The 20,390-nt window shown below is 38.8% G+C and overlaps 2 protein-coding genes across 2 annotated transcripts in view; one reads left to right on the top strand and one right to left on the bottom strand.

Moving 5' to 3' along the window:
- The window catches only part of ELOVL4 (ELOVL fatty acid elongase 4), a 32,561-nt gene extending 12,443 nt beyond the window's left edge, over nucleotides 1-20,118 (bottom strand). The window contains exon 1 of the mRNA XM_012769128.2: nucleotides 19,710-20,118. Coding sequence (XP_012624582.1) covers nucleotides 19,710-19,809 — 100 coding nt within the window. The 5' untranslated portion in view covers nucleotides 19,810-20,118. The remainder of the gene's footprint in view (nucleotides 1-19,709) is intronic.
- On the top strand, nucleotides 10,282-10,586 carry LOC105873836 (small ribosomal subunit protein eS27-like). The gene has a single exon (XM_076003170.1). The coding sequence runs from the start codon at nucleotides 10,282-10,284 to the stop codon at nucleotides 10,531-10,533; it is 252 nt and encodes an 83-aa protein (XP_075859285.1). The 3' UTR covers nucleotides 10,534-10,586.
- Nucleotides 20,119-20,390: the final 272 nt, after the last annotated feature.

Here is a 20,390-nt window from a genome sequence, read left to right as displayed (position 1 = left end):
TTATCAGTGCAGCCTGGAAGCTGTCTGTATGTCCATTCCTAAAGCAGGCGAGAATTAGACTGACAAGTGTGGGGCAATGGAAGCCGACTGCTAATATCACCAGATACTGAAGGCAAGAAGATGATTCTACATGAGAGATTAAGTAGCATTCATTACAATTCTATCATTTATTTAAATGGTAATCATATTCAAGACATTTTTCTTTCTTATCCAGAGCATGCATCTATTTTATTCTCCATGAATAATCAATTTGTGTGCTTTTCTCTAAAGCTATAAATCACTTAACTTACATATGTGTAAATATATATAATGCAACACATTACATTTAAAATGAATTGATTGCCCATAATATTAAAATATGCAACCATGAATCAATTTTATAATAGAATGTTCCCACAAGGAAAACATTTCTAAGACAAGCATGATAATGAAATTAATAACAATTCATCTTTTAATATATTATAGAAAGATATTAATATTAATTTTTACATTTCTAAAAGCTAAATATTTAAAGGTTACAAATCTAATGTCTAGTTTATTCTTGGCAATGAAAAACATTTTTATGTTCTATTTTGAGGAAAATAATGTATTTTTAAAATAGTTAAAGAAAATACAAGTTCCTAAACCCAGCCTAAATGAATTTAACTTAATTGCTGCTTACAATAACCCCCTATTTAAACTGTCATTTTTACTAAAGCTATATATGCAAAATGGCTCTAGATTAGATAAGTAGGTATTAAAATACATTACTTAAAAACAAATTAATCTGTTTCTGTATACTGTCAATAGAAAATAAGATACAAGACATAAAACATAACATTTAATTGAATATCTCCAAAGTCAAGAAGTGACATCATTAACTCTGGTTTCAATGAAATCAGAGTTGTTAAAAAGGTCAGATGGTGACTTGAAAGAAAAACACATATGGGAACAAGGAAAACAGAAAAACTAATTTTATTTCATAGTTTACAAAGTAGGTCTACCATTCATAGAGGTTATAGTTATATTACTCAAATGAAACACATTCCAGAGTTAAAGTAAAATATCTGAAAGACAGGACAGAGAGTAAACCTCTCACAAGAAGAAAGTGACTTAAAAGATGGCAAAGCACTTTGAGAGGCTGAGGGAGGAAGATCGCTTGAGGCTAGGTGTTAGAGATCAGCCTGGGCAACATAGCAAGACCTCATCTCTACAAATTTTTTTTAAATTACCCAGGCATGGTATTGTGCACTTGTAGTCCCAGCTACTCAGGAGGCTGAGGTGGGAAGATCCATTGAGCCCAGGATTTTGAGGTTACAGTGAGCTATGATCGTGTCACTGCACTCCAGCCTGGGTGACAGAGTGAGACCTTTTCTCTTAAAAAAGAAAAAAAAAAAAAAAAAGGCATGGCTGACTTTTGTTAAAGTCATTGTGCCACTATGTTCTTATGAATAATGGTTAGCTTTTCTTTAATGACATTTTAGCCCTTCTATGTTAATTATCCTTCTATGACCAGACCTTTCTATGCCAAAGATACTCCATAAAACATGTGGTGCTTATTTACTTAGGTCTTTATTTTTCTATATTATAGAAGAAAAGATTTAGACAAACTCCCTGAAGCCTAAAGCCCAGTTCTGGGTCACAGAGGAGTTGCTATGGTGTCCTATTCTTCTCCACAAACTATAAGGCAGATACTGTTTTGTCCATGAGACTGATACAAAGAGTAGAAGTACTCTGTTAATGGAATAATCTATGTAATAAAGAAAGGACAACAAATTCACCTACGAGGAGATTTTAACATCTGACAACATGGATTATTTCATGCTTACACAATATAAAATTCTTATTGACTTCAAAGACAGTTCTGGGCAGCAAGTAGAAAATAATTACAAAAATAGGTCCAAAACTTTGCCATAAATTAAGAGTAAATAAAAACACTCATTTACTTTGATATATAGTGTGCTACACTGTACTGTTCTCTCATTCAACAGAGAAATTTAAAGACAGGACTACCTTCAAGATTGAGTGTTGGGCTGGCCAATAAATAAATAATAAAAATTTTAAATAAAGAAAAGATTACCAAAAAGAGAGGGAAAGAGACATGAATAAGAAGCTGAGGCCGGGCGTGGTGGCTCATGCCTGTAATCCTAGCTCTCTGGGAGGCCGAGGCGGGCGGATTGCTGGAGGTCAGGAGTTCAAAACCAGCCTGAGCAAGAGCGAGACCCCGTCTCTACTATAAATAGAAAGAAATTAATTGGCCAACTGATATGTATATGAAAAATTAGCCGGGCATGGTGGCGCATGCCTGTAGTCCCAGCTACTCGGGAGGCTGAGGCAGAAGGATCACTCGAGCCCAGGAGTTTGAGGTTGCTGTGAGCTAGGCTGACGCCACGGCACTCACTCTAGCCTGGACAACAAAGGGAGACTCTGTCTCAAAAAAAAAAAAAAAAAAAAAAGAAGCTGAGGAGCTAACAATATGAAACAGTAATGTAGGCCAACAGAAGAGTAAAAATGTGGAGGGATTTAGATAGTAAAAAACAGAGGTATCAGAAAAAGCATACAAGACTCTACCAGTAAATAGGCTGGCTGAGTTCTAATGGCAGCTCTGCTATTGTGTGTAGGACCTTAGGGACATAATTTCCCTTCATTTCTTTCACCTATAAATCCTGAGGGGGAGAAGGTGAACTAGATTGGCATTTCTCCAGTTTCACAGAGAAAAAGAATCACCTGGGGGGCATAGTTCAAATGCAAGTTCTGATAGAGTATTTGCAACATAATGGCCACTTCTAGAACACTGCATTTTCTAGGCAGCATCAACTGATGCTATACCATTATTCCACAGATCTCGCTCTTGGAGTAGTAAGAAACTAGATGATCCCTTAGGTTTACTGTTAACTTCTGAAAATTGTTACTTTTTAAAATGATTATGAGCAAGAATGGCTGAAAGATGAGAAAAACTAGATCAATAAAATGTTAACTGGTCGGAGGACCTTTTGCACTGCCAGAGCTTCTGCCCATGTTTCTGTTCCATCACAGCACCCATGGTGCTGTCCCAGTGACCTTCCTTTAAACTGTAATCTCCCTGAAGCCAGGGGCTGGGTCTTTCATTCTTGTACCACAAGGCCTAACAAGGTGCCTAAAATTTATTTGATGAATCAAAATTGGATAATTTTTTCATATTACTCCATTATTCTCTATCCTTTCTGCCAAATCCAACAGTACATTTACCAAAACTCAAGATTTCTTCAGTGTCCAGCTACCCCTTCCCTACAGCTCTTCCCAGATCCTTCTTTGTGTCAGCATAATACTTTAACTTCGAGTCAACAACACTTCAGCTCAGTATTTAGCAAGTATATGTGTACACTATAAAACTCAATGTCCTTTTATTTCATTGCTTATTCCAGGGGAAAAAGCAATGCCCTCACTTCTTTGCCCAACAATGCAAGTCATGCCTTCATTCAACAACCACTAGCACATCCCCATTTTCATCCTATAAAAGGCCACATTTCACACCATACCCTTCTCGAATTAGCCCTTCCAGTTCACAAGAGTCAGAGAGCTCTCAAAAATTTCATCTCCTATGATTACATAAATTATAGTATTAATAATTGTCAGCACCAAAACTATAGCATAACAACTCATGTCCTAATATTTGCATGAAATTCCTCCATGTCTTGACCTGTTATTATAATAGTTATATGCATCTTTCTGAATTTATTTGCATTAACATTTCCTTTAGTGCTTCTGGTGAGATTTACATATTCTACACTTGTTTCCTTTCCTCTAAAGAGGACTGACTGTGTCACAATAGTGCCATAAAATGATATGAAAGTTCACCATTACCAACAAGAACCAAAAAAATGCCGGGAAACTAAAACGGTAAAGGGAAATCATGAATGTTGAAGCTTCATGTATTTTATGTAAACTTTGAATATATTAAAATAATAAATTCTCTATAGTTTCATTAACTCAAATGTTTAAATAAACACATTTTAAAGCTAAATTAAATCCTCTAATTCATTTGGGTTACTGTACATTGAATCCAAATGTAGATTAAACATATTAGAGTGACAGAAGATAATATATTTTTAGTATATTGTCAATATCCTAATCCTACAGTTATTGGTGGGATTTCATGCCATGGAATTTTTTAGGGGAAAAGAACTGGAAAAATTCTATTGAAACCCTACCCCTCCAGCTGCCAGTGAAGTCAATTCTGTCATCAGAGAGTATAAAGATCCAAATGTGTTTTAAATAATATTCTTGGGAATTTCCTCTTTGGAAAGCATTTGTTGGCGGTATCAAAAATGGCACAAATATAAATTGACTTGTCAATTTATAAACTTGTCTGTCTTGCTTTTATAGTTTATACTATGAATATGTTTATTAACATGATGTTTATACCTTCAAGCCTTAATGTTTTTGCTGTTATTTTGAGCCCAGTTATTACAATAACACATTTAAGCCTTTCATGTTATCATGTAAGCCTTTGTCTAAACTAGATTTGTAAAATTTTAGATTTATAAATGATCCCTTTATCTGAAAAGTGAGATTCAGAGAGATTAAAAGACTTGCCACAGCAGGTAAAGCAAGAGCCCCTTGTACAGTGGCAGCTATTCTAGTACTCCTCAGTCAGCATGTACTTGAATTGTAAGTGGGAAAATTTCCCATCAATTTCTTTCTGAATTACAGGTACAAATGTTATATTTTAAGACTGTTCCTTCAAGGTAAAGAAAACCTGAAAGAGCTTCAAGAGTTCCCCCAGTAGAAAAAATGACAAGAGATACTCAAATGAGCAAGTCTCGCAGTTCACTGGGTGCTGCTTTGGGTAGACCTGGGCCGGGATCATGGATGCTTTGGAAGTTATGACACAGACTGAGGGGAAAAAGCCAAAGATGTCTGGCCTCGAAAAGAGAAAGAGGCCTCATCAAATACTAAAAGAACTTATGAGAAATCAGATTTATTCTTTATTTTCAGAGAGTAGAATGAGAACCAATGAGAAGAAGTTATACAGAGAGTAAATTTCACCTAAAATCAGAAAATTTCTAACCACTGGCTTTCCTTCTATATGTAGAAGGAGCTGTCTCCTTTGGTAATAGTTTCCCTATTCTAGTTTTAAACTAATTTATTTATTTTTTTTATAGAGACAGATTCTCACTTTGTCACGCTGGCTAGAATACACTGGCATCATCATAGCTCACAGCAACCTCAAACTCCTGAGCTCAAGCGATCCTCTTGCCTCAGCCTCCTGGGTAACCGGGACTACAAGCATGTGCCACCACGCCCTATTAAGTTTTCTGTTTTGTGGGGGGGGGGGGGCCTCACTATTGCTCAGGCTGGTCTCGAACTCTTGACCTCAAGTAATCCTGCTGCTTTGGCCTCTCAAGAGTGCTAGGACTACAGGTATGAGCCACTGCACCCAGCCTATAAACTAAATTTAAGCAAACATAAAGCCAAATATTATAGCAAATCAAGCTTGGAAAAAGATTTTATTTTAATAATGAGAATTACTAAGACACGTTATTTTAACCTTTCCAGACACTTAAGGGTTAACTTTCTCAGGAAATAGTTTCCAATGAGAATATTTTGACTGATTCATAATGTACATGCCAAGTGGGACTGATTTGTTTACAAACATAAATTTGGTCAGCAATAATACAAGTTTATGTATATTAAGAGGCCATATAATAGTTACACAACTGTGTTTGTCAAAACTCACAAACTTCACTAAAAGGAGTAAATTAATGGGGGCGCGGGAGGATGGTCTATCTAAAATGGGTTTTCCCTTGAACAAATATCACCAACAAGTTTTTATTCTTAGTCTGATTTGTATCTTAAGATCACACAGTATAGTGAATAGAACAGACTTTGAAGTCAGACACTCTACTCCTTTGCAGCTAAGTGATTTGGGGAGGTTATGGTGGTCTCTAACCTCTTTAGCTCATTATCTATTAGAGGCAGAGACAGATAAGATAACTCAATTGCTATGTAGTATAATGAGAGCAATATCAGAGGAGTGTCCTTAGTACAGTGGTAGGACCAGAAAAGGGAACAAGGCAAGCTTCAACAAGAGACATGTGAACTTTTTTCCAAAGAGGAGGAATCTGCCAAGTAGACAGGTAGGAAGAAAAGCATTCTTTTTCCAGAGAGCAACATTAGAGAGACCTACAAAAGTTCCCTTAGTAGAATGACAAGAGATAGGCAAATGAGAATATCTGAGTACTCTGAGAGAACTGAATGTATAATCAGTCCAGAAGCAAGAAATTAAACACTTATTTTGTAAACTAAGCAGGCCTGTAGTAGAGGATATATACAAGGCAAGAGGGCAGAAAATGACTGTGAGGATTCCTTAGGGGGTCTTACAAACTATGGAATTTATCATGTAAATAATGAGGAGATATTTGATTTATTTTGGCTTTTAAAAGATCATGGTGGAGGCAGTGGGGTGGACTGAAGGGGAAAGGGATATGTCAAGAGGCAGGAAAACCAGTTGGATCCAGACTGCCCATTAAGAATCACATGCTTTTTAAAAATATAGATTCCCAGACTCCACCCCAGATCTGCTGAATCAAAATCGCTGCGGGTGATTTTGTGCAGAGGTGAGGCCTGGCACTGTGATCTCGAAGTTCCCCCAGTGATTCTGATAGGTAGCAAGACTTAGAGTTCACTATAATGTGAGGAATGATGGAAATCTGGATTTGGGGGCTGCAGTGGCAACAGACAGGAGAGGCAGATATGAAGGTTCCGAGGGTGAAGTCTATAGACTTTGTGACTTTTATGGATGTGAAAGGTGAGAGTAAAAGAAAAGTTCAAGATTAGTCCCAGCTTTCTGGCCTAGCTGGCAGCACATATAGTACATCATGATCCAGGACAGAGCATGAAGGAAGAGGAGCAGGACTGAGAGGAAATGATCAGTGGATATTAACCGTCTCAGGTTTGAGCCACCTGTAGGACACTGAGGTGGAGGCATCCAGTAGGCTCGGGAGCTGCAGGGCTGTGGACATACAGAGGAAGTAGTGACAGTGAAGAACACATTGGAGTTTGACATCACAGGGGAAATAGCATGGAGAGAGGACAATGTGAAAAAGGATTGAACCAGGGACACTTGAGACAGAGTGGGTGAAATGGCAGCAAATCAGCCAGAGAGGGAGAAAAACAGAAAATGATGTCACAGAGACCAAGAGAGCAAGACATTTTCAAAAGGAGAGGATGGGCAAAACAGAATCTATGGCTGGAGAATCAACTGTTCTGCTCTTTCTTTTTAATGGGGAAACAACTACTTCATGGACTAGCTCTGTCATTTTTTAGCCCTATGACTATGAACCTGAAACTCTGAGCCACCACTTCCTCATATGCATAATAGGGATGACAATAAGATTGTCTAAATCATTGCCCTTTTGATCCAGGTAAAATGAGCAACAGTTAGTTACTGATCAATATAATATGGTTTTAGAATATATATAAAGTCCCTGTTAGGGTAAAAAACAACTAAATGTTCTATAACAATATATGCCCTAATTTGGTTTTTAAATTAATAACTTAAGCACATTTAAAAATTCTTCTTTTTCTATAATATTAATAGTAAGTAGAAGTAGATTGTTAAAGAAATTAGGAATACTCTATTCCCTTGCTATTCAAAGTGTGGTCCATGCACCAGCAGAAAAGCATCACCTAGAAGCTTCTAAGAAATGCAGAATCTCAGGCTTCACCCCAGAACTACTGAACCAGAATCTGCATTGTAACAAGATTCTACAGTGACTTAACAGAGTAAAGAAGTACTGCCCAGGTCTACTCGGAAATGTGAACCTACTTTATATAACATGTAATCAAAAGTTACATAAAAGTTTGCTTGGTTTGTCCCTAGATTCTACATAAATAAATCAGCCAATTCCTTTTCTTGTAACAGAATCCCATGTGTTTAATCTACCATAAACTAAAGAACATATGTGTAACAAACCCTAAATACTGAGTAGCTTCAGTAGTATATCCAAGATATCCAGAAATCTACACTGTACATAATTCTAAGTTGGAAGAAGAGAAAAAAGAAAGAAGTCTGTACTATATGTTACTACTCTATTCATCCTTCTTTAATAAATTAAAAGCAACGGTTGCAAATTAACTCCTTTTTAATATCTGGCTACTAATCACCACTAGTATACTAAGTGATATTGTTAAAAATCCTTTTCCATTTACTAACTATACAAAAATAAAGGTTACCCAATAGTATAACGTAATGTCACCTTGTACACTAAAAGCACCCCAAAGGGAAATTGTGGTCTTTGTCTTAAGGAGATAGTCGATGTCTTCCTCCATTTATTACAAATGGCATGAAGGCCAAGGCCACAGCTCTATCTCCTGCTGTACCACTATAACAATGCCTGATATGAAAGTCCTCAAACATTTGTTAAAAGAAATTCTTAACAAAAAATGTAGATGACTGTGGTAAAAAAGAAACTGAGAAAAATCTTATTTCTAGATAGAAAGTAAACTAAATAACACCTTAAGGCCTCTTCTTCAAATGTAAAATATAATGCTTAATATATTCCTCAAGCTAAGTACCGTGTTTCCCTGAAAATAAGACAGGGTCTTGTATTTATTTTTCCTCAAGAAGACACTCTAGAGCTTATTTTCAGGGGAAGTGTTATTTTTTTTAAGTACAGTACAATAATACACATTTATTCAAATATAGTTAAGTCATCTTCTTCTGGAACATCATCATAACTCTCCAGACCGCAAATTCCATCCTGAATTTCTTGTGACTCTATTTCCTTTAGAACAATTGGCCCCAATCTCTCATGTTGAGCAATAGAGCTCTCATGGGGCAGATGAGAAGGGCTGCTCATTTTCTTTACCGCTCTGCAATGAAATGCATGGGTTGTGCAGATACGCTGTGTAGCCACGCCCATCACTAGGTCTTATTTTCGGGGTAGGGCTTATATTGCGCAAATGCTTAGAAATCCTGCTAGGGCTTATTTTATGGGTAGGTCTTATTTTGGGAGAAACACAGTAAGAGCCTGCATATCAGTGAGGTGAAAAAGGCAGAACTGGAGGAGAAGGGCCTTCCTACAACCGGACAAAATGGAGCAGGTAACGAACAAGCTGAGATACACTCTAGGAATAAAACACAGATTTTGAAGGTGGTAGGTGAAGGACAGTCTGATCAACTTCCTGTTTAGTCAGAAAGACTAATGGGAAACTTCTGTTCTAAGTCCATATGTACTCAGGAAAGAGGATGGAAGGTTTGAATTTGGAAGAGCACCTGGATGAGTGTGAGGAAAGGGCAGCTTTTGCAGAATTACAGAGGTAGACAAGACAGAGGCTGGGCTAAAAAAATGACAAAGAGGTCAGAGTGTGATGTTCATACAGTAGGGAACGGAGAGCTTCACCAGCAAGGGAGGGCAAAGCTGCAGTGTGTTGAGGTATGCAGGAGCAGACCGCCTGAGAGCAGTTCAGCACAGCGCTAAAACACCAGGGCAAAGATGCCTTGTCTGACTCAGTCGGGTAACAGTCACCCAACAGACTGAAATTATGGAGGGAGGAGTTAAAAAACAGAGGAAAAAACAATTCTGGTTGTAGGTTTGCCTGAAGAGAGATCATAATAATGGTAAAAAGTGAGAGAAATTATAAAATTTCCTATAGAAAGCAGACCAATAAGGATGGATTCAGAAGCTGTAAAGGGGAAAAGACAATAACATAGATGAGGAGAAGGAATCAATACGTGATTCAGGCTGAAGGTTGGTTACCCTGAAATTTCATTTGGGAGGGTTAGTATTAGGTGAATCAGATCCAGGGAAAGTTAGTTTACTTACCTGGAAAATGAGAATAATAACAGTACCCAGTTCAAAGGAATATGAGAATTAAATGTGATACTACACATAAAATACTAGACAGTGTCTGACATTTAGTAGGCAGCCAATAAATGTTCACTATTATCACTCGTCAATAAAACAGTATTTGTTAAATGAATAGGTAATCTATCCTGAATTATAAAAAGGTTATTGTCTTGGGAAGGAGAAAGATCTTGATTCCACTTCAGCTCTGTTATTTTTTTCCAACTTTGTAGTTTTAAGTCTATTTCTTTATCTACTGATGGTTAAATAATACCTAACTTACAGAGATGCTATGAAGATTAAATGTAAGGTATATAAACTGCATTGCTACAGCATCTTCAGTCTATAATAGTCTATACTAGAAGCTCACTAAATGGTAGTGAGTTTCATCATGTGAAGATGGTATTGAATTCATGACTTTAAAAAATGACATATTTGCCCTTTCCGATGGTGATGGCCTTCCCACAAGAACATGCCTCTCGCAAAGGATCTCCTTCATCCCCCTCCAGAAGAGGAAAAGAGGAAATGCAAGAATTGCCTGGTGCAGAGCCCCAATTCTTACTTCATGGATGCGAAATGCCCAGGATGCTGTAACATCACCGTGGTGTTTAGCCATGCACAAACGCTAGTTTTGTGTGTTGGTTGTTCCGCTGTCCTCTGCCAGCCTACAGGAGGGAAAGCAACGCTTACAGAAGGATGGTCCTTCAGAAGGAGGCAGCACTAAAAGTGCCTTGCTTGAATGAATGGGAAACCATCCCAATAAATACATTTTGGATATTTTAAAAAATGCCATATTTATAAAAGCCATTTCATAGGGGAGATAGGAACAATGCCAAGGAATAAAATATATATCAACAGAGATATCTGAAGAATAATGCCTTATATCTTGAAAGCCAAGACTGGAAAGCAGGTAAGTAGTTTCCTTCTCTCCTGTTCCCGCATTTTGCTGAACTTCTCAGAAAAAAAAAAGAAAAAAAAGTGGTCATAAAACTTCCTGCCTGCATTAGTCTGGGAGTTCCAAGTCCAAATATCCACTCCGTGCTGCCAATGATATCAAAACTTGAAAACTGAAATGGTATTTCCCTTTAGCAACACAGACTGAAGATACTTTTAGACTGTTGTGCGTGTATGCTAATAGGAACTTTGGTCAAAACCTTCTCTTGGCTCTAACAGTTATATAAATTGAACATCCACTGGGTAAAATGCTATTAGTCCTGAATTTAATACTCTTTCACTAATTAACAATAGTTTCTAGTTCTTGTATTACATAATTTATCAAACACTTTCATAATTCACTTTGAATATACTTTCTTTACACTTCCTCATATTAAAAAAGTCAACTTCATCTTCTCAGCCTCTCACTTTTTATATTATATTATATATATATATATTCATACATATAGTACAGGTATATAAATATATAAATGTATATAAATATTAATAAATATCACTTTCTAGTTTAATGTCATATATGAGCCTTTATTGGTACCTTTAAGCATTTCGGATGTCTTTTTTTTTTTGGAGACAGTCTCACTCTGTTGCCAGGCTAGAGTGCCATGGCATCAGCCATGTTCACAGCAACCTCAAACTCCTGGGCTCAAGCAATCCTCCTGCTTCAGCCTCCCGAGTAGCTGGGACTACAGGTATGCACCACCATGCCCGGCTAAGTTTTTCTAGGTATATTTTTAGTTATCCAGCTAATTTCTTTCTTTTTTTAGTAGAGACGGGGTCTCACTCTTGCTCAGGCTGATCTCCAACTCCTGACCTCCGGCAATCCTCCTTCCTTGGCCTCCCAGAGTGCTAGAATTATAGGTGTGAGCCACTGTGCAGGGCCCAGATGTCTTTCTTTAGACTGTCTCTGGTAATAGTATGACTTTGTTCATTTTCAGTATTGTAAATGGTGATACTTTGTAGATAAGGTAGCAGTGTAAGAAAAAATAAAAAAGAGAGATACATAGTCAAGGCCTGATTCTTTCTTTCCTGCTTGGCTAGTGTGATGGGAAGACAAGTGCACTGGGCTAGAGACAAATCAACCTCTGTACACCCATTTCTACTAAGTAATCATCTGCAAGTTATTTAACTTCTATAAATATCAGGGACTTTTAAATATATGTAAATAATGCCTTGAAGGCCTATCTCCCAGGGTTGTTATGAAGTTCTTAAAAAAAACTGTAAAGCAAAGTACATAGCCAAAGTTGTCTTCCTTGTTATTTGCTACTCTCTAACCACTTGGATGCTTTTTAAAGCCAACAGCTATATATTCTCTTTATAAAACCATTTTACTTTGCTTAAAAAAACTCCAAAGAATAAAATAATCAACTGTTTTACCTTTAAACACTGAAGATCATTTCTTCATTTTATGTGCTATTATATTAATTATATATGAAATTCTTTAATTTGGTAAAAACCACAAAATTTATAATCCTAATCATTTTAAGTATATAGTCCAGTAGTAGTAAGTATATTCACATCGTTGTACAACCAATCTCCAAAACTTTTTTGTCTTGCAATACTGATATTCTATACTCATTAAACAAACCCTTGACAACCACTATTCTACCTGTGCCTCTATGAATTTGGCTACTTTAGAGAGTCCATATAAATGGAATCATAATTCCACATATATAATTATCTTTTTTTGACTGGATTATTTCATTTAGTATAATGTCCTCAAAGTTCATCTTTGTTGTGGTATATGTCAAAATTCCTTCCTTTTTAAGGCTGAATAGTATTCCATTTTGTGTATATACCACATTTTGTTTATCCATTTATCTATCAATGGGCATTTGGGTTATTTCCACCTTGTGGCTATTGTGAATAATGCTGCCATGAACATAAGTATGCAAAAATATATGAAATTCTTAATAACACACATCTGTGCCAAGGTTTTATTTTTTTATTTTTATTTTTTTGAAACAGAGTCTCACTCTGTTGCCCAGGCTAGAGTGCCATGACGTCAGCCTAGCTCACAGCAACCTCAAACTCCTGGGCTCAAGCAATCCTTCTGCCTCAGCCTCCTGAGTACCATGCCCAGCTAATTGTTTCTATATATTCTTAATTGGCCAATTAATTTCTTTCTATTTTTTAGTAGAGGTGGGGTCTTGCTCTGGCTCAGGCTGGATTCAAACTCCTGACTTTGAGCGATCCGCCTGCTTCGGACTCCCAGAGTGGTAGGATTACAAGCGTGAGCCACCGTGCCCAGCCTGTGCCAAGGTTTTAATTTGATAAACAAATAAAAATGAAAAGAGAAAAGTTTATTCATTTGAATGCTGCAGTTCAAAATCACAAATGCTTTTATGTGATTACTCCTGACAGTGAGCAACTGATTCCTTCAGTGGATTAATGCATTTGTCTTTCAAATCCCAAGGCTTATATTCTAATTAAAATATAATCATAAATAGAACACCTATACCAACCTATTTGTTTACAAATGACAATATTCCATTAAGAAAACTATATGACAAAAGACTTTAAAACTTAATATTTTGATTATTTAAGAAATATCCTTATACCAAAACCATTTATTTTCTTTTATTTTCTCGTTTCTTCTATGAGACTTTATATACTTTTAGTAATTTTATGAAAATTTTAAGCCATATTTCCAAACTTAAGTCAAAAATGCACATATATAAAGTGCCTACAACAGAAAACCTTTTGGAATGATGTACAACATTTTACATTTTCTGTAGAAAAAATATAAACTAAATAAGATTGAGTTTAAATTTATATCTAAGCCATTATTTTAGGAGATACTTTGAGGATTCAATAAAGTAGTCTTAAGATTATATAGTTCAACCCCTCTCATGGTACAGGTAGAAATAAGAGACCCAAAAAACACATAATAAGCCATCCTCAGAAGCTGCATATCACATAATAAATGTAATATATAATTGATATAACTTTATTCTTTAATATTATTGCCACTGTTTCTGACAAAATAGTTAATTCTTGATTATTTGAGAAATATTGGGATAATTAAATAGGTATAGTGCTATAGCAACAAACAGTGCTATTTCGAAGGAGATGCTTAAATATCTATATCCGTTGTTTCTCTATTCCTTTACCTATTTCTTACGGAGCAGATAAGAAAAAGAAAAAAGGACCAAATATATATCTGTAATTTTTACTATTTGTGCAATACTGATAACAATTTTGTTGGTAAATATCTGAATTATTGTATAGAATGAGGTTTTTGAATTCCTGATTCATGTACATTTATTTGAGTCTGCTTTACTTATTCCAAAAATAAAGTAAGTGGTGTCTATATCTAGAATTATAGAACCAGGCAGGACCTTAGAGAGTACCTAATTCAACTCTCTTAATTTACAGATGAAAAAAAATTATAAATTGGAAAAGCAACTTAACTTGTCCAAACTCTCACACTAATTAGCAAGTGATTCAGGACTAAAGCCTAGGTCATATAAATCCCAGTCCAGAATTCTTTTTTTTATTATTTTTTAAAAAAAATTTTAAATTTTGTTAACATTTTGTTTTTACTTTTTCTTCCTTCTTTTTTCTTTTTCTAACAAAATTAAGTGAGTCTGTGGAACAGTCCAGAATTCCTTACATTCATGATACCATACTGTCCTCCTCACATTCACATACACGGCAATACTTCTACATAGACACAGAAGAAAAAAGAACAATTATGCCTGATTTTATATCTCTAGAAATCTTCACTTTATATCTCTGTTTTGTGCTACTAAATGATTTAACGGTTTGATTCACTTATTAAATTTCAACATTAACTGTATTTATGACCAACTGATAATAAAGATCATTTTTAAAAAGCTTTCTGTAATTTAGCGTGGTCTAAAACTTTATTAGTGTTTAGTAACCAGAATATATCATAATTCAAAATTATGTCAGATTAAGGGGGTCATCTCTTCATACATATCAAATCAACAAATACATGTGATAGTGCTGGGGAGAAAAATGCAGAGAAATGAAAAGGTAAAAAATAATGAAGGTTTAAAGAGTTTAAGACTAAAGTCACAGAAAGAATGGCACAAGGAAACATGTGAGTAACTACTAAAGACAATGGATTTATGTGAGAGAACAGACCATTCTAGGGTACCATGGACAAGAAAGGTTTTATAAGGAGGACTGCTGTGCCGAGTTCTGGTGAAAGAAAGGTGTCTGAAGAGGTAAACAGGGGAAAGGTCAGTTAAGGCAAGGGGAATGGTGTGATGAGAAACATAAATGTGGACATGCACACATTTTACTTAACTGTCCAAGCTGGCTAGAGAGCTACAGGTCTATAGACAGGGGAATACTGACGGACCAAGTTAAAAAGTTAATTTGGACACTGGTTTTTGAAAGGCCATGTATTTCTTCTCCTCTCTTTTTTAAAAGTCCAAAGCTGTATGATTTAAAAACATAAGTATTCTAATACATTCTCATTCTAAAGGAAAATAAAACAACAGCACCTTGATTTGTTACCAGGCAAAATGTCCTAATAATGAGGAGGGGAAAAAAGCCATCTGAAGTGAGAAAAGACAGACTCTTTGCACAGCTCATTTCTGTGTGCTGATACATGCCTAATTCAAAATAAGTGGCTCAATAAATGAAAAATAATACTTATGTTAATAATGTTAAATCACTCACAGATGACATTATCATAAGACTTGAGAAAAAGTAAGAAAACAAATTGAATTTTAAAAGGATGACCAAATGCTCTGTGGCTCTTAAGATCACAAAAGCACTGTGTGATATATAATTATTGGTACAATTCTTAAATCTTTGCCTAAGCCAAAGAATCTAACTGTATAAAACTGTGTCCTGACACCAATCTTAGAATCTACATTGTTTACCCTCCTAGAAAACTAACATAAACATACTGCACAGCATTTAAAACTCAGCTCCTCTGGGGCCTAGCAATCCCTAAGACAAACCCATGTTCCTTCCAGCTTATTCCAGCTGAGTTAAATGTCCCCTCCCACCAGCCCCAGTTTCATCAAACCTGGATGACTCACTGGCCCTTGAGCACATTCCCTGTTTCAGTGGTTTTTCTGTCAAGCTGTTCTCCTTGACGTTGACACTCTTTGCCCTAAGTCTCCCTCTCCAAATACTCACAGTACCCACATCAACTCCTCATTCAAGGGCAGGGGTGAATTACTTGCGGTGAAATAGCTAAAATATTCTAAACATGAAGCTTGTATATTCCTTTCACAACTCAAAAGTGAGGTACAGGTGGGAGAAGTAGATTTGAGAAGAGCAGAGAAGGACTTTTCTGACCTTCCTTACGCCCTAGCTTAGGCCTGAATCTGAAAGATCACACTGCCTTCAGACCATGATACCGAGAAAAGGGGATTGACAGTGATCCCCCTAAACTTTGTAAGCTGTGTGAGGGCAGTGACCACGTATCTTCCTTCTTTCCCCAGAGCCCAGAACTGTGCCTGCACATGCCAAGTGAATATGGAAAGAATGAATGAGAATATTAAGCCTGGCACCCAAATTTTGTCATCATCCTGCAAGAGTCCTCCCTCTTCCTGTGCCACTCATCCCTTCTTCTTCCTGCCCCTAAGTGAATTCAAGGACTCAACTAGGCTGGCATTCTATATTCTAACTTCAACTACCAAGTAGACATGATTTTTTTCACCCAAATTTTGGGAACTGTACCTGTGAACAGAAAGAGGGGCAATGCCAACCCCTCCCTGATCCAACAGACATGTGTACTCATACCCTATGAACAACAGCTATTTTTAAAAATGTGGTCAAAAAGAAATGTAGCAGCTCAGGAGACACCTGGCTTTATTGCAGGCATTCTTACTAACTTTCCAGGATGTTTCTATGCTAAAGGTCAGGTACATAAAAAGATATAACATACACTTATTAAAAGAATAATAAATTAATGCAGTGGAAAATGTAGATAATTTGGGTATTTATAGACTGGAGAATATTTAGATTCATCTGTTTAAAAAAATGTATATACAACTTTTCTTAATTAGACATACAGTTTGAGTCTAGGATACTAGTCCTAATAATTTTAATGCACCCATGAAGTGAAAGAAGAGAAGGAAAAAAACAATCAGAGTACCTATTCAATACCCTCAACTGGTTTAAAGTCCCACATCAGTCTACACTTTCCTCTAACATAAACCACTATTAACTTCCTTGTTAAAATATATCAAACTATAATATAGAAAAGTTAAAAATTGTTTTTGCTGTTTTCTAAAAGTACAGCTTTTTCAAACTTTCAATTCCAATGTCCAAAGTGTTAAAGATATAGTAAAAATAACATTTTCCATGTTAATGCATTATGCACCATATTCTGTATTTGCTAGATATGTGCCTTTGAGAAACCCAGTTTTAACACATTGCTTTGGATATGCTGTATCCAAAGCACAAAATAACATTTTTCCAGAAACTGCTTGCCTAGGGCAAAAATCTCTTGGACCATCAAATATACTTTACAAATTTATAACTATTCCTTTATGAGAGTGCAAAGCAGATATAGTTTACTTGCACTCAAGTGGAAACCTCAATGGAGAAAAACATTTAATGAACTAATAGAAGAGAAAAAAAGAACTTACAGCCCTAGGAATGAAAACACTCAAGGGCACGGAGCCTAGCTTACTTCTCGCTCTCCCCCAATAATTTGCACCCTTTCACCACACTCACCACTATTTTCGCAAGACCATCTTTCTCTCCTGCCCATTTCTGTTTCCCCCCTGATTCACCAACCTTTCTTCAACCTCATCTAATAAGCTACTTTTCTACTTTGGCTCCCCCAACCCAGATTTTCATGAAATGATGCCGAGAGGATGTCCCCTTGGAATCCAAGCAGAGTGATGAGTCAAAGAAAAGGGACATGGAGAGCACACAAAGGGGTGGAGTAAAAGGAAATGGGACACCACAGACTTCAAGTATGAGCCTAAAAAATACTCCTCCTTACACAGCAGTAAAGCAGAACAGACTATATCCACTAAGCCTCTCTGCTGGTTAAGAAATACCATCTGCCTACATAAGGTAGCTTGTTCCAGAAAGCAAGGAAGCAGTGTCAGGTTTCGTAAGTGGATAGTCAGAGCATGGGCAAATACCTTCCCTCAGACCTGCTCCTGAGAGGTCACTTGTGTTCCAGTGGCTACTCTCACTTCTCAGGGTTGGCCCACAATATTATATTATTTTATATGCCCTTCACCAGTAGCAAGCTTTCACATGAGGCAACAGCACAAAATTTCCTATTTCATCTGTGGTATTTTTTACACAAACATCATTAGGAAAGAATTAACCATCACAGAAAAGTATATTCTACTTTTGCTCTCAATTTTTCTTTCTGAGACTCTAGAGATGGGAAAGCTCCCAGATAGAATGGGAGTGACAGACAGGACTGAGAACTACTGGGTGTGGCTCTGACTATATGGAGATTGAAGAACCTCAAAAACTCCTAAGTATGCAAAGTGCAATTACCTGCAAAGAGCTTGCCTGATATTCAGCTTGGCACCATTGTGTAATGAGAAGCCCTGATGCAATGTTTAAAGAACTCAAATCACACAGATGAAGAGAAGGGCACATCTTTCCCAGTTTTTGCAGGTACAGAGGATAAAAACTTGAAGAAAAACTCCATAAAAAACTGTTGTAATGACTTATTAAATGGCTTATTTCCCAGTGACAAATTTGAGATCTTAAGAAAAACAATATACCTTTCTAAAGAAGTGAGAACATAGCATCAATGTCAAAGAATAATTTTGTCTCACACAAAAGAATTCCAGTAAACGTACGCATATCCCATGTATCCGATTATATTCACACTGTAGCCACTGTTCATTTACTCTAACAACGACAAACACAAAAACTACAGGAAAACATTTTCATTTCTAAGGAGGGAAGACAGAGTCACAACGTGGAATGTTAATTTCCTCCACTGATGGGACGCAGTGTCAAACTGCAAAAGGACTAGAAAAATGTACCTCTTAAGAGCACCTCTAAAATTCTTTAAACCTAATTTTCGATTTAAAAAACTTGTAGATGCTTTAAAAGCAACAAAGCAAATGAAGAAATAAGTGGCAAAATGTAAAGATATCATAATATCACAACCGGGCGCCAGGAAAGCTGCATAACTCAACCAATTGACAGCCCAGCCAAAGGAACTCCCAACAGTTAAAGGAAAAGTTTGTTGCTTTAAGAAAACCGTGCATATGTACACTTCTGGGACAACCTCTAGGTGCTGCTGTAGAGACCCCCTTCGGAAAGACTAATTTCTTCCCCGGTGTTTCAGCCTCCCCCTCCCCCTGACCGCACTGCAGTGCGCCAAGCCACTACAGACAATCACTTCAAACGCATCTGCTGCTGAAACTCGCCTCAGAAACTAACAGTCTTCAACGTTCAAGGAGCCAAACAATGTTTATTCAGCCCAAATGACATGACAGATGGGTGAGCTAGGCAGTAGAAAACACCAGCAGGATTGGGGCAAAGCAACCAGGGGGCTAAAGCAGCAAAAACACAGCGACCATTGGAGCCCCCATGACTCTCCCCGGCCCTGTCTTCCTACAGAATACTGCTCAATGTTAAAGCTAATCCTGTGCACAAGGCGGAACTGTGGGACGAGCTGGGGAGAGGCAGGAGGACAGGGTGGGGCGGCTCCTGCGACGAGCTCTGGGCTGAACAGGCTCCATCTGATATGTCAGCTCCCGCATCCGAGCCGCCGACGGGAGATGGTGGAAGCTCAGAGGAAAACCCTGCGAGCGTCGCGGGTGGGGCGGCGGGGGAGGCCTCCGCGTTGGGATCCGATGAACCAGTGCGCGCCCGGGCCGCCCGCGCCGCACCCCCGCCGACCCGCAGCATCCCAACACCGGAGCGCGCCGGGGCCCGGGCGCCCGGACACCTCGGCCGGCCGGCGCCCCCCGCGAGGCCGCGGCCAGCGGGGCCAGGCGAGGATGCGGACGCCAGCGCCTTTACCTGCGATGGACCAGGTCCAGCGGTAGAACTCCACGGTGTCGTTGAGCGCCGTGGACACCACGTTCAGGACGCTGCCCGGCTCCGAGTCCAGGAGCCCCATCGCGGCGACAGGCAGGCGCGGGCGGCGGCGGCGGCGGGAGAAAGCGGGGACCCCGCCAGAGGGTCGACCTCGGGGGCGACGGGCGGCAGCCGGGGACCCCTGTAACGGCGGCGGCCCAGCTCCGTCTTCCCTCCTCCTCCGAGCGCCGCGGCGGCGGGGATGCGGTGGCGGCGACGAGCGGGGCCGAGAGGTGTCGTCAAGGCACCCAGGAGGAGGAGGAGGAGGAGGGCGACGACGAGAGGAGGAGGTCTCGCCGCGAGCGCGAGGCGCTGCACCAGTCTGCCGCCGCACGCCGCCGCCGCTCCAATCCCCTCCGCCGGCGTCACGTGGGCCCGCGGGGGCGGAGGGGCCGGCGCAGCCCTGCTCCCTCCCGCGCCGGTGCTCCCTGCGCACGGGTGCTGCGGTCTCGGGGGGCGGGAGACGCGAGCCCGGCCTGCGCAGGCGCGCGCCGCCCCCAGCCCCAGCCCTCACCCCTGCTCCCGCGGTGCGGGACCCGGACACCTGGCCCCTCCTCGCGACCTCTCCCCGCGAGTCTCCCCATCCTCCCCGCGCCGCCCTCCCCGGCGTCAGGCCCCTGCGGA

The sequence above is a fragment of the Microcebus murinus genome, chromosome 5 (genome assembly GCF_040939455.1).
Source record: "Microcebus murinus isolate Inina chromosome 5, M.murinus_Inina_mat1.0, whole genome shotgun sequence".
Lineage (NCBI taxonomy): Eukaryota > Metazoa > Chordata > Mammalia > Primates > Cheirogaleidae > Microcebus > Microcebus murinus.
This window is presented reverse-complemented; position numbering and strand designations above follow the sequence as displayed.

Bases quoted from the DNA above. Each gene is read 5' to 3' on its own strand.
- LOC105873836 (XM_076003170.1), top strand. From the start codon at position 10,282: ATGCCTCTCGCAAAGGATCTCCTTCATCCCCCTCCAGAAGAGGAAAAG.